This window comes from Pseudorca crassidens, chromosome 15, assembly GCF_039906515.1.
Source record: "Pseudorca crassidens isolate mPseCra1 chromosome 15, mPseCra1.hap1, whole genome shotgun sequence".
Taxonomy (NCBI): domain Eukaryota; kingdom Metazoa; phylum Chordata; class Mammalia; order Artiodactyla; family Delphinidae; genus Pseudorca; species Pseudorca crassidens.
The window spans coordinates 7,578,200-7,590,052 of record NC_090310.1 but is presented as its reverse complement, the minus strand read 5'-3'; the positions used below and the strand labels follow the sequence as shown (position 1 = coordinate 7,590,052).

At 60.1% G+C, this 11,853-nt stretch overlaps 1 protein-coding gene across 2 annotated transcripts; it reads left to right on the top strand.

The window, feature by feature from the left end:
* The first annotated feature begins 2,632 nt into the window (after window positions 1–2,632).
* MYL10 (myosin light chain 10) lies at window positions 2,633–11,304 on the top strand. 2 transcript variants are annotated; one of them, XM_067705093.1, is made up of 6 exons: window positions 2,633–2,993; window positions 3,531–3,606; window positions 4,525–4,629; window positions 8,244–8,322; window positions 10,705–10,753; window positions 11,031–11,304. In XM_067705093.1, exons 1-6 carry the CDS (start codon window positions 2,958–2,960, stop codon window positions 11,127–11,129), a joined length of 444 nt encoding a protein of 147 aa, XP_067561194.1. In that variant the 5' UTR covers window positions 2,633–2,957; the 3' UTR covers window positions 11,130–11,304. The 2 variants fall into 2 exon arrangements, with proteins under 2 accessions (XP_067561194.1, XP_067561195.1); XM_067705094.1 differs by lacking the exon at window positions 2,633–2,993 and adding an exon at window positions 3,195–3,341.
* The last annotated feature ends 549 nt before the right edge of the window (window positions 11,305–11,853 follow it).

The window sequence follows — 11,853 nt, the reverse complement described above, 5'->3', positions numbered from 1 at the left end:
GGTGTCTGGCAGGGAGGCCCCCTTCCTGTCCTTTGTCACCTTCCAAACTGTCGTCCGGACGTGGAGCACTATTTAAAGAGCTGTCGCTGCACTCTCGCAGCCCTGCTGCAGCGAGAGGGAGCCATCCAGACCATGGTAGGCTGGTGCTGCCCCGCCTCCTGACCTTGACCTCATCCTGTGACCTTGACTGCATTTGTGATTCTGACCTTGACCTCATTGCCTGAACTCACCCTGACCTTGACCTTGACCTGATGTTGTGCCTGTCCTGACCTTTTCTTCACCCTTGATGTCATCCCTGCACCCGGCCAGTCCATCCTTGTGGGTCCTGATTTGGGTCTCTGCCTTCCTGGACTCGGTGGGGGCTGCTGAGGTGAAAGCTGGGGCGGGGGGCGAGGAAGAGGAGGGTGGAGGGGGACAGGATGGGCCAGGCTTGGAGGTTTCAGGGAAAAGTGGGGCTCTGATATCACTAAGAGAATATGTTTCCTATGGGGGTCGGGGTCACTATTCCAGGACAGCCTGGGTCCTACGGAGCCTGGCATGGGGCCTGCTGGCCTTGCTACGGGGTCCTTCAGGCCATGTGGGGCCTGCCCTGCCACCTTCCCCTTGCCCCTGTGCTCCAGCCCCTTGGGTCTCCCTGTAGGCTCTCAGTGGTGCCGTTCTTTCATGCCCCTGTCTCACTCACCCTCATCGGTCCCTCCTGGCCTGAGAACTCTGTCAAGCCTCAGCTCAGAAGCCACCTCCTCCAGGAGGTCCGCCCTGAGTACCCCAGCGGTACAGAGGCTCCTCTGTGTTCTCAGCATCTTCCCCCCCCCCATCACCCTCTAGTGATTGTCTGTCTCCCAGCTGGACTGTGAGCTCCTTGGGGACAAGGACCAGGCCTGATTCAGCTCCAGGTCCCTGGGATTGGGCACAGGTACCTGCTGGAGGTCAGCAGGTACCTAATACATGTCCGGATGCTTTGAGGGAGACGTCATCTCGGTTTTATAAATGAGGCTCAGGGCAGAAAACTGATTTTCCTAACATCACAGAGGCTGTGAGTAGCAAAGGCAGGATTAGAACTCAGGTCTGGGTGACCCCTTCTGCCCTGAGATGTTCCCTTCAGCGGATTTTTAGAGGCACATTATAAAAGGGAATTTCCAAGACAGCTGGGCTGGAAAGGGTCCTGGCTGGGAGATCAGAAGCCCGGTCAGGGCCCTGGGCCTCAGGTTTGCCTGTGCAGTAGGAGAAAACAGCCCCTTCCTTCCTTGCAAGGTTCTAGAACAGGGTCTGCCACACAGTAGGGTGACGTTTCCCCCAGATGGACTTGAAAGCCTGGGGCGAGACAGGGATGGGGGATGCCGTGGCCAAGGGCAGGTCTGAGGAGAGAAAGGGCAGCATATCCCACAGACGGAAGTGACTGCTTTTTATTAAGGAAATGTATATGTAATTATGTGAGATGAATTCCACAGGGAGGTTCTTTTCTTTATGACGTCTGAAGGGATTTATAAATATTACAGGGGTTTTACAGAATCATAACGTCCTGGCCGCCCTGCCAGCCCCCTTTCAAAGGATTAGTGAAGACAAAGGACCCAGTAAAAGCTAATTATAAGTCATCCGGGCACTGGGGCTCCTGAAGTGAGCCCAGGAACCCAGAGGAGTTGGGGGCAAGTGCGGGCATGGGGACACTGGGCGAGCGGACAGGAGTGAGCCGGGGGAGGGGAGACCACAGGGGCGCTGGGGGCGGGCGCGGGGGCTCCAGGGAAGCCCGGGCCCTGGGGTGGGGTGGATGGGGCTGGGCACAGAGGGTGAAAGGGGCTGAGATGGAGGCCCGAGCTGGGTGTGGGACGCCCACATCTGTGGAGGGTCCCCTTCCACCTCCTCCTCTGTGAAGTCCCGCCTGTCCTGTCCCCCCCATCACAAGCCAAGTCTGGGGCTCCTTGCACATGGGGACCTCAGTGACGGCTGCTGAGAGAACGGTCCCTTGGAGGGGTTTGGGAACAGAGAGCTTTCAGCAAATGCCCAGTAGTGGACGACTCTCAGGCACCATGATATCTGGAAAGAAACACACAGAGGCAGGAAGTCTGGCCAGAGACACTCCACGTGGGCGGTCACCTGCTCTGCCTGCTGCCCTGAGATATGCCCTGAGCTCTGGGCCGCTACTTCCAAACCAGTCCAGATCGGAGCCAGGCCCTGGGCGGGGGAGGGGAGCCCAGCGGTGAGACAGACACAGGGAGATATGGCCGGACAGTGTGCTACGTGCTACGGGGTGTGGAAGCCCAAGACTGGTGGGGAGGGACAGAGGGGGTGGGGGAGCTCTAAGTTGGCCTTGGGAGGGGTTAGTCAGGGAAGGCTTCTCAGAGGAGGAGGTGGGGGAATTAAGCCTGAAGGATGAGGATTCACCCCATGGAAGGCAGGGAAGGTGTCCCAGGTAGTGGGAATGGCAGGAGCAAATGTTGGGAGAGAAGGAAGCTCAAAGCAAGTGGGGGGGACCCAGGTTGCCGGGGGAGGATGCTCTGGGAGAGGGAGCAGACGTCACAGGGCTAAGGGATCTGGGTGTTACCCTGAACACCGGGGAGGGGGGCAGGAGAGGAGGGGCCCCCACACGGTGGCTGGTGCCAGAAAAGACCCCCCTGTCTGCTCCGCATCCTGGGCACTGACCTCCTGCATTCTGGAGTCAGGGGCCTGTCGGGGAAGCCGCAGGTAGCCCCGTGGGGTAGCCGCTCTGTTGGCTTCTCGCCGGGAAGAAGAAGCGGGGAAACGCCCTGCTTCTCTGCCAGCCTTCCTGAGGAGCCTGGTCTGTCTGCTGGGGTCCGTGGGGGTGGGCAGTGTCCTTCAGGAGATGAGCCCTGAGGGTTGAGTGGGGCGAATGGGGGACCTTCCCGGGAAGGGGCTTCTGTAAGGCGTCCCCTGGACCCTCACAGGCACCCAGGAGAGCCCGGAAAAGAGCAGAAGGCGGAGCCAGCTCCAACGTCTTCTCCATGTTCGATCAGTCGCAGATCCAGGAGTTTAAAGAGGTTGGTCAGCCGCCCCCAGGGCCAGGGGAGGGTTACAGGAATGCACGGAAAGCCCTTAGGGAGCCGGCAGGGCGTGGGCTCAGCCCTCAGTCGCTGGGGGGTGATGACATCACTATCCTTAGAGGCTGCCGTGCTATAGCTTAGCCTCTGGAGAGGTGACGAGCTGTCCTTGGGCAGCCTCTACCCCGCCTCTCCCCGAGCCTTTGCTTGCTGTGTGACCTAGGGCAAGCCCTTCCTCTCTCCGAGCCTCAGTTTCACTCTCCGTAAAATGGGGCTGCTGGGAGCATGACATGAGGGACGGGCACGAAGCCCCAGCACGTGCTGGCACACAGCAGGAGCCCAGGGCAGGTTGACCATCACTCTCATGCCGGCGTCATGCTGAGCTGGGTGACCCGGTGGCCAGAGGGCCTGTATTGAGGTTGCCCAGGCAACAGTGGTCGGGAGGACAGCCCCTTGCAGGGAGGGGGGATCTCTCTGGGGAGGGCGCCTGGGCTTGGGCAGGCGGGGGTGGCTGCTCAGTGCCCGTGTCTCTGCCAGGCTTTCACCATCATGGACCAGAACCGGGATGGCTTCATCGACAAGGAGGACCTGAGGGACACCTTTGCTGCCCTGGGTGGGTGCCCAGCAGCCGGAGGCTTGGGGATGGGGGGCAATCCGAGCCCTGGCCATCCAGAAAGGGTCGGCAGCTGGGGGCAGGCCAGGGCGGTTGGCGCAGGGGATGTGAGGGGCTGGTGTTCTCTGGGGGTGCCGAGGAGGGGCGGCCACTGCCTGGCAGGTCAGGGGAGATCCCGGGTGTTAGAGGAGGACTGGCCAGGGGAGGGAGGGGGGCAGCAGAGCAGGGGGAGACACAGGTGGTGGGGAAGAGGGGCAGTAGTGGCCCGTGCAAAGGCTGGGAGGGGGAGGGGAGGGGGAGGGGTCAGCAGAGCAGGGGGAGACGCAGTGGGTGGGGACGAGGCTGGAGATATCCAGGGGTGGGACTCGGGTTACCGGGCGGTCTTCAGCTGCCAGCGAGGCTTTTGCCTTCTCTGAGGGCCCAGGGATGGGCCTGAAGCCTGGATGGGGGCACTGGGGCTGGGGGACAGGGGCGTAACCAACTCACTTCCGGACTGAGCCTTAAGCCCCCAGAGATCTGCTTGTCCCCTGGGACCGTGAGGAACCCGGGTCCCCGTCCCCTCCCGGGGCACCTGAGCCCTGAGGCCCAGGCCTTCCACCCCTGTGTTCCTCAGCTTCAGCTTCTTTGGGTCTCAGTTTCCTCATCTGTAACATGGGGATAACCACCAACTTGCTCTCCTTTCCAGGGAGGCTGAGGTGGTGGCAGGCGGGTGGTGAGGCTGGGGGCAGCCCCGTGCTGACCACGGCTGGATGTGTCCCCATCCCGAGGTCCCCCAGCAGGGGGGCAGGGCCTTAGGGCTGAGTGGGGGGCGGGTGAGACGGTAGGGCTGGGGGATCCTGCAGGATGCTCTGCTCTCTGGGGCTGCCTGCAGGCAGGGTCCCCTCTGACCCTCCTTGTACTCCTGGGTGCCTCCCCTAGGCCGCATCAACGTAAAGAACGAGGAGCTGGAGGCCATGGTGAAGGAGGCCCCCGGGCCCATCAACTTCACCGTCTTCCTGACCATGTTTGGGGAGAAGCTGAAGGGTGAGTGAGGCCCCAGGGGGCCCTGGGGAGGGGATGGGCGAGTGGGTGTGGGTAGGCAGGGCCCTGCGTGCTGACGTACCCCGCACCGATGCACGATGCAGCCCCAGACACCAGCCCCCGGGGCACACACGCAAGACCCTGCCTCGATTTCCACCTCCATATCACAGAGTGGGGTGAATGTGATGACCCCCAGTTTGCAGGGCTGTGAGGCGCCCAGCGGGACAGTTTGCGAGAAAGCCCTTCGCCCACCGTCAGGATGGCGCCCCAGCCCCAGCCCCACCTTCCTAGCCCTGGGCTCATCTTGGCTGTTCTGCCTTACCGCCCGCTGCTGACAGGAGAAGGTGGTATGGGGGAGGGGCGTTCTGGAAGCTTCTGTGGCCAACCCCAGTACAAGATGGGCTTCTCCTCCAGGGAAAGGATCAGGGGCCTCATTCGTGAGTGAGGAGACCCAGGCTCAGACGGGTCACCACACCTGCTCCAGGTGTCCCAGCATCGAAGTGGCAGGGATGGAACTGTAACCCCGACTCTGGCTCTAACCACTGCACTCCCCTGAGATGCAGCATCAGGCCGGGCTGGGGTTCTGTGGTCAGAAGGAAGGGCCAGCCTGGGCTGCGGCTGCCCTTGCGGGGTGGGGCTCATCGTCATCCCTGCCTGATACCCTCCCCTGGCGCTTCGGCTACAACTGGGCTTAAGACCTGGTCTCACACTGACCCCCAGGGTGACCTTGGGCAAGGCTTATCGGCTCTTTGCACCTCAGTTTTTCTGTCTGTAAAATGGGGGCTGTGTTAGTTTCCCGAGACTGCTGTAACAGATGACCACGAACTTGACGGCTCAAAAAACCAGCAATGGGGCTTCCCTGGTGGCGTAGTGGTTGAGAGTCCGCCTGCCGATGCAGGGGACACGGGTTCGTGCCCCGGTCCGGGAAGATCCCACATGCCGCGGAGCGGCTGGGCCCGTGAGCCATGGCCGCTGAGCCTGCACGTCCGGAGCCTGTGCTCCGCAACGGGAGAGGCCCCAGCAGTGAGAGGCCCGCGTATCGCAAAACAAAACAAAACAAAACAAAAAAACCCCAGCAATGTATTCTCTCAGTTCTGGAATCCAGAAATCTGAAATCTGGCGGGTCGGGCTCCCTGCGAGGCTCCAGGGGAGAACCCGTTCTTGACCTTTTCTAGCTTCTGGTCTCTGCTTTGGTCCCATCTCTGCCTCTGTGGTCATACTGCCCCCTCCTCTTCTGTCTCCCTCTGCCTCACTTTTGTAAGGACACTTGTTATTGGATTTAGGGCCCACCCGGATAAGCCAGGGTGGTCAGTCCATCTTAAGAGCCTTTCCTTACATCTACAGAGGCCCTTTTGCCAAGTGACATTTCCAGGTCCTGGGGATGAGGACCTGGGTATATCTTTGGGGGGCCACCACTAAACCCACGACAGCCTGGTGTTGTCCAGCTGACAGAACAGTGCCCTCAGGCCCCCCTCTGGGAAGCTGTTAAGGGTTATTCCTGGGACCATGGCCACCTCCTTGAAAAGCGCAGAAGTCCAGGGGGCAGGGCAGGGGCACACTCACAGGCAAAGACATGCGTGACTCCAGCCATGGCTTTAAAGCAAGTCCTGGAGCTCGTGTCCGTCTGCAGCTGAGCTAAGAGCTCCGACCCAGGGCTGCAGCTTTTTCTCATTTTCGCAGGGGCTCCGGGGCTGGAGCTCCAGCTGAGCCTGTCATGCGAACGTGGCTGAGCCTGGGGTGGGGACAGGAGCCGGGGGGCTGGGCAGGCACCACCTCGTCCCTCTAACTGGGACAAGGACACTGTCATGAGGTTCCCAACAGCAGTGAGGGGAAGCAGTCTCTCTGCAGCCCATTTGATGAGGTTTGCAGTCTGCAGAGCAGAGGAGAGAAGGGAGGAGCGGGTGTGGTGAATGTCCAGCCATGGGGCCTGAACCCAGGGCAGCTGGTCCACACACAGCCAGTCCTGAGGAAAGCAGGCTGGAGCCAGGCTGCCCCGGCACAGAGGTCTCTCCGGAGACCCTGGGAGGCAGAGACTGCACAGCAGCTCCCCAAGCATAATCCTGTGGCCAACCCTTCTCCTCCTGCAAGGCCAGGCTGTGACGGGCCCTGGACGGAGCCTCTGGCCTGGGCACACGGGCTCCCTGCCACCCTACCTAGAGGAAGCCCACGGCTCTGCCTCTAGGAGCTCCCAGGCTGGCAAGGTCAGCACTGAGCCCGGCCCAGTCACTCAGGGCCAGTCTCAGAAATGTGGAGTCACTCAGACATGATCCTGTCCTGGATTATCCTGATGTGGGGACACAGCTGGCCCTGACCCAGCCTGATGGGGGAGACACAGATGACGCTGACCCAGTCTGATGGGGGAGACACAGATGACGCTGACCCAGTCTGATGTGGGGACACAGATGACCCTGACCCAGCCTGATGTGGGGGACACAGCTGGCCCTGACCCAGTCTGAGTAACAGGAGCACAGCATGGCAGAACAAGAAGGGGGCTCTGGAGGTTCAAGGAGTTGGCTTCAAACCCTTCCTCCCCTTATATCTGGAGACCTCAGGCAAGTAACAGAGCCTCTCTGAGCCTGAGTTTCCTCTTTGACAAACTGGCGCATCAGGACCTACCACAAGGGGTGTGCTGGAGTCCCATGGGGCACAGTGCCGAAGCTGCAGGATGGACTTGGCACAGAGCGCTCAGATGTGTCTGTGGCCATAATAATGTTGGTCAAGACCTTGCCCATTAATGACCCTTTATCTTAACTGATCCTGGGAGGCGGGCAGCAAACCCCGCCCTTGTCTCCATTTCACCAATGACACAGCTGAGCCTTAAGAAGGAAGGGGACATCCCGTGGTTCCATAGTGAGAAGGGAGGTCAGTGTGACGGGGAGAAGAGCACCAGGTAAGGGTCACCAGGCCACCTGCTGTCGTTCACACAGTCCCTGAGACCTTGGGTGAGACCCTTCCTCTCTCTGGGCTTCAGTTTCCCCATCTGTACCACCAGGAGGCTGGGTATTTAATCCCATTGTGTTAGTAGAACCATTTCTTCTAATGACATCTTTCCCCAAAGCCCACACCATAAAAGTGATAAAACCAGAACTGCTCCGGATGCGCTCTGCCTCTCCTGTCCCCCCACCCTCACTCCCACAAACCTGTGGACCCACCTGCCCCGCCTCTGGCCTGGACAACCTCTCAGACTCCTCCAATGCCGCTGCCAGAGCCCCCACCTCCAGCCCCCAAGTAAAAGCTGTTCTCCTCCATCCATCGTCGAATCACATAGCATCAGTTGTGAGAACTTGGACGAGTCACTTAACCTCTCTGAGCCCCAGTTTCTTCATCTGTAAAATGGGACCAATGGGCAGGAGGGTTAAGCCCATAGTAAAAGCCTGGTAGGCCTTTCCAGGTGCATCTGTGCAGGCTGATTGTTGCTATATGCAGAGCCCTTGGCTATTATACTGTTCCTTGTTTCTCTGAAACATCCCTTCTCTGGCCTCACTGTGGACTAGAAGCTGGGGAGGAAGCTCCCTGAGCCCTTGGCCTCTGTAGGGGCCATGGGACCTGCCCCAGCCCCAGCCGCTGCCTGGCCTCTTCATCCTGATGCTCCCCCTGCCTGTGTGCGCTGCTTCTAGGTACGGACCCAGAGGAGACCATTCTCCACGCCTTCAATGTGTTCGACACTGAAGGGAAAGGTTTCGTCAAGGCTGATTTGTAAGTCTCCTCGGCCTTCTGTTTTGGTTTTTCTCTCCCCAAAGCCTCAGGTGATAGATGGACTGAGGTCGGGTCAGGGTGGGTCGCAGCCCAGTCTCCTGTCCTGCCTGGAACTCAGGCATCTCAGGCAGCTTCCAGCCAGGAGCCAGGAGGCCGCTGCCCTGCCCAGTTCAGCCATTACTAGATGTCCCTTCCCCTCTCTGGGCCTCAGTGTCCCCATCTGTGTGGATGTGTATGGGGAACATGGGGTCCCCAGGCGAGGGCTTCCCAGTAGCGAGGGAGGAACGGGTGGGGGTAGAGGTGGGCCCTGAAGGATGACTAAGGCTCCCCCTGGCTGGAGCACACAGAGGAAGGCAGGGCCTGTGTGGGCCCTGGACCTTGGGTCTGCCCTGGGGGCATGGGAGAGCCTAAGCAGCAGTTAGGCAGGGGCAACATGGAGGCCAGCCTGGAGGAGGAGAAGAGAGGGTTGCAGCGGCCACAAGGGTCTTGGCCATCGGGATGGAGGCGAGTGGATGGGTGAGTGAAATACAAGAGGCCAGCACCAATGGGATCCAGGGTGTTGGGAAGAGGACCAGGTAAGGGTCACCAGGCCACCTGCTGTCGTTCACACAGTCCCTGAGACCTTGGGTGAGACCCTTCCTCTCTCTGGGCTTCAGTTTCCCCATCTGTACCACCAGGGTACAGGGCGGTATTTAGTAGATGTTAGCCAGGGCCCAAGTGGATGTGGGGATGGAGGCGTAGCCATGGGAAGGCACCAGCTCAGCTGGGGCCGCAGAGAGAGTGCGGTGGCCGTGGGCAGCTGTCCGGCCTCCACTGGGCTGGCATCACTGAAGGAGGGAGGGCTAATGCCTGCTGTGTCTGGGAGCCTCAGCCCAGGGAGAGCACAGGGCAGACAGCCAAGACTTGCGGGCCGGGGCGGGACGGGCAGAGGCAGCCGGTCCAGGGGCTGAGACACTGAGTGTTCTGAGCCAACCCCTGAGCTGTCCCTTCAGGGCCTCCAAGGCCTCCCTGGGCCTGTGGGTGACCCTGGGCAGGCAAGATTTCTTCCTTAGTCACAGGCTTCGCGACCAATTACTGTGATGCTTGAGGCCTCGGCTGGAGGCTAATTTTGCTTTCTATTCAACGTTAGCATAGCACGTGATGGAGGTGGGGTGGGAGAGGGCAGGGGGGCAGGGAGGAAGTGGCGAGGGTCTATCTTGTCTCTCAGACATTCTTACAGCCCCTCACCCCCCAGAGTTTTGAGTCACATTCTCCTCAGGGGTCGGGGAGGGGTTCCTGAGGTTCCCGAGGGTTTCTTCAGGCCGCAGCCCTCTCCTTCAGCCCTCCCTCAGAGTCCGGGTTCCCACCCCCATCTTGGAGACCTAGGGGGGCACTGGGGGAACCCCTGGGGTGACCCGAACCCACCCCTCTACTGCCACCTACCTTCCCTCCCACTAGAGCAAAGTCAGGGCTGGGAGGAACCCTTTGGAGACCCAGTTTGGGAACCGCGCGCGCCATCCCCAGGCTATGGGATCTGAGAGACACGGCTGCCTGCCAGGCCGGCCACAGAGGAGGCTCTGGTTGAAAGAGAGTCTGTGAAAAATCCCCAGCGTGGAGAGTTGGAAACTGTGACTGTCCTGTAGTAACATAAATAATGGAAAATGTGCGTCGGTCTGGAGCAGGGCGGCGGCTGCCGGCGCCACGGGGCACACGGGTGCTCAGGGCCCTGTTCAGCCCTCTGGTCCCACCCCTGCCCTCTGCACCCCCTGAGAGCTCCCGGGGGCACCAGTCCCTCCCCCACAGCCTCAAATGCCCCACCTCTGGCCATCCCTCCAGGCCCCGGGCAGCTCTGGCCGCTGTGGGCAGCTGCTCCTCTGGACCACGCAGGGGGACAGTTTCCCTCTCTGTAAAAGGGGGATAATAGTACTCACTTCCCAGGGCTGCGAGGAGCAAAGGAGGCCTGGGCAGGCGCAGGAGGACGCGGGCCTGGGCAGACTTCCTGCCCCCTGGCTGAGTGCAAGCACCTCGCACGCTCCGAAACACCTTACAGATGTCCACAAAACTCGTAAGCTGAAGAGGCGGTGCGTCTAGAGCCAGGGCAAAGAGGCTCCCCTCAGTGACCTAGAGGCTGATTATTGGTGCACGATGGGACATCAGAGTGGCCCCCACAGTCATGTCGGGGTCCCAAAGCCATGTCATTGGGTCCCCACCTGATGTGAAGAGGGGAGTCCACGTTACAACGGAGGCTGAGAGCTGAAGTGGCCGCCCGAGGCCACACAGCCATCTGGGGGCTGTAGGGCCAGCCCTGGTTGGGGTCCTCCTGGGCCATCAGCCCCAGGATCTGCGTGTCCACGTCCAGAGTGGCCCTTACCCTGAATGTGACCCTTTCTCTCCCTTGAACAGCATCAAAGAGAAGCTCATGACGCAGGCAGACCGCTTCAGTGAGGACGAGGTGAGCGCCGGCTTTTCAGGTCCTTGCTCAGCACTGACGAGCAGCTTCCTGGGAAGCGCTCTTTCTTTAGTGATCTGCTAAGATGATGCCCCCTTGACTCCTAGGATGGGAACAAGGGTGGTGGGATCCTGGCCTGCTGGCCTGGCCTCTGTGGCCTCCGCCCTGATGCCTCCCTCTCCAAAGAGGGGAGCGACATTCTGCCTAATGCCCTTGGGTGACCCCCGGCTCTGGCCCCCCCTCGGCCCTGGTTGAGGCTGACTCCCGGCTCTTTCCCCAGATCAAGCAGATGTTTGCTGCCTTCCCGCCAGATGTGTGTGGCAATCTGGACTATAGGAACCTGTGTTACGTCATCACGCATGGCGAAGAGAAGGACTAAAAGGGGACCGCCGACGGCCCCCCCCCACCCCATACACACATTCAGAGGCAGCAAACACGGGGCTGGGGGTGTGGGGGAGGGGCGGCCGTTGAGGAGCCCCTGCAGCCAACGCGTGTGTGTAAGGAAAAGGCTCTCTGGCCTGTGGGTCAGGGGCAAAGTAAGAATAAATAATGTAACAAGGTCTGAGGTTTTGTGATTAATGCTCCGGTTGGGGAGAAAGCTAAACATTCCTATGTTGTTGGTTTTTCCAAAGTTTTTCACTTCCTGGCTTTGCTCAAATGTTCCTGATGAGCTGGTGTTTAGAACTAATTGATCCCCAGCTGGGGCACAGACACTGTCTTCATTTATGAAGCTTTTATTGAGCACCTAGTGCGTGCCAGCCCTGGTGCCAGGCCCAGCGACATGGACATGAGCCAGCCCTGTCCCTGGGCGGAAATATCATGCAGTGAGAGAGACAAGAACTGGGGTGGGGACACAGTGGGGAGGAGGTGGGAGAGGGCCAGGAGAGACCTGGCAGCTAGAAGCCAGACAGAGGCAAAGAAGGTGGTGGGGGGAGGGGGCGGGGGGTGGATTCAAAGGATGTTTATGGAAGAGGCAAAGATTTCTTGAACAGGGCATGCATAGCACCAACCATATGATAAAAGGGCAGAAACTGGACTTCAAATTGAAAACTTCCACTCAGCAAAAGATACCATGAAGGGCGTGAAAAGGCAAGCCCAGGCTG

Excerpts from the sequence above, each read along its gene's own strand:
- MYL10 (XM_067705093.1), top strand. The coding sequence starts at position 2,958 with ATGTTCGATCAGTCGCAGATCCAGGAGTTTAAAGAG. Across the intron at positions 2,994-3,530 it reads AGATCCAGGAGTTTAAAGAG|GCTTTCACCATCATGGACCA; the intron begins GTTGGTCAGCCG and ends TGTCTCTGCCAG. Across the intron at positions 3,607-4,524 it reads GGACACCTTTGCTGCCCTGG|GCCGCATCAACGTAAAGAAC; the intron begins GTGGGTGCCCAG and ends TGCCTCCCCTAG.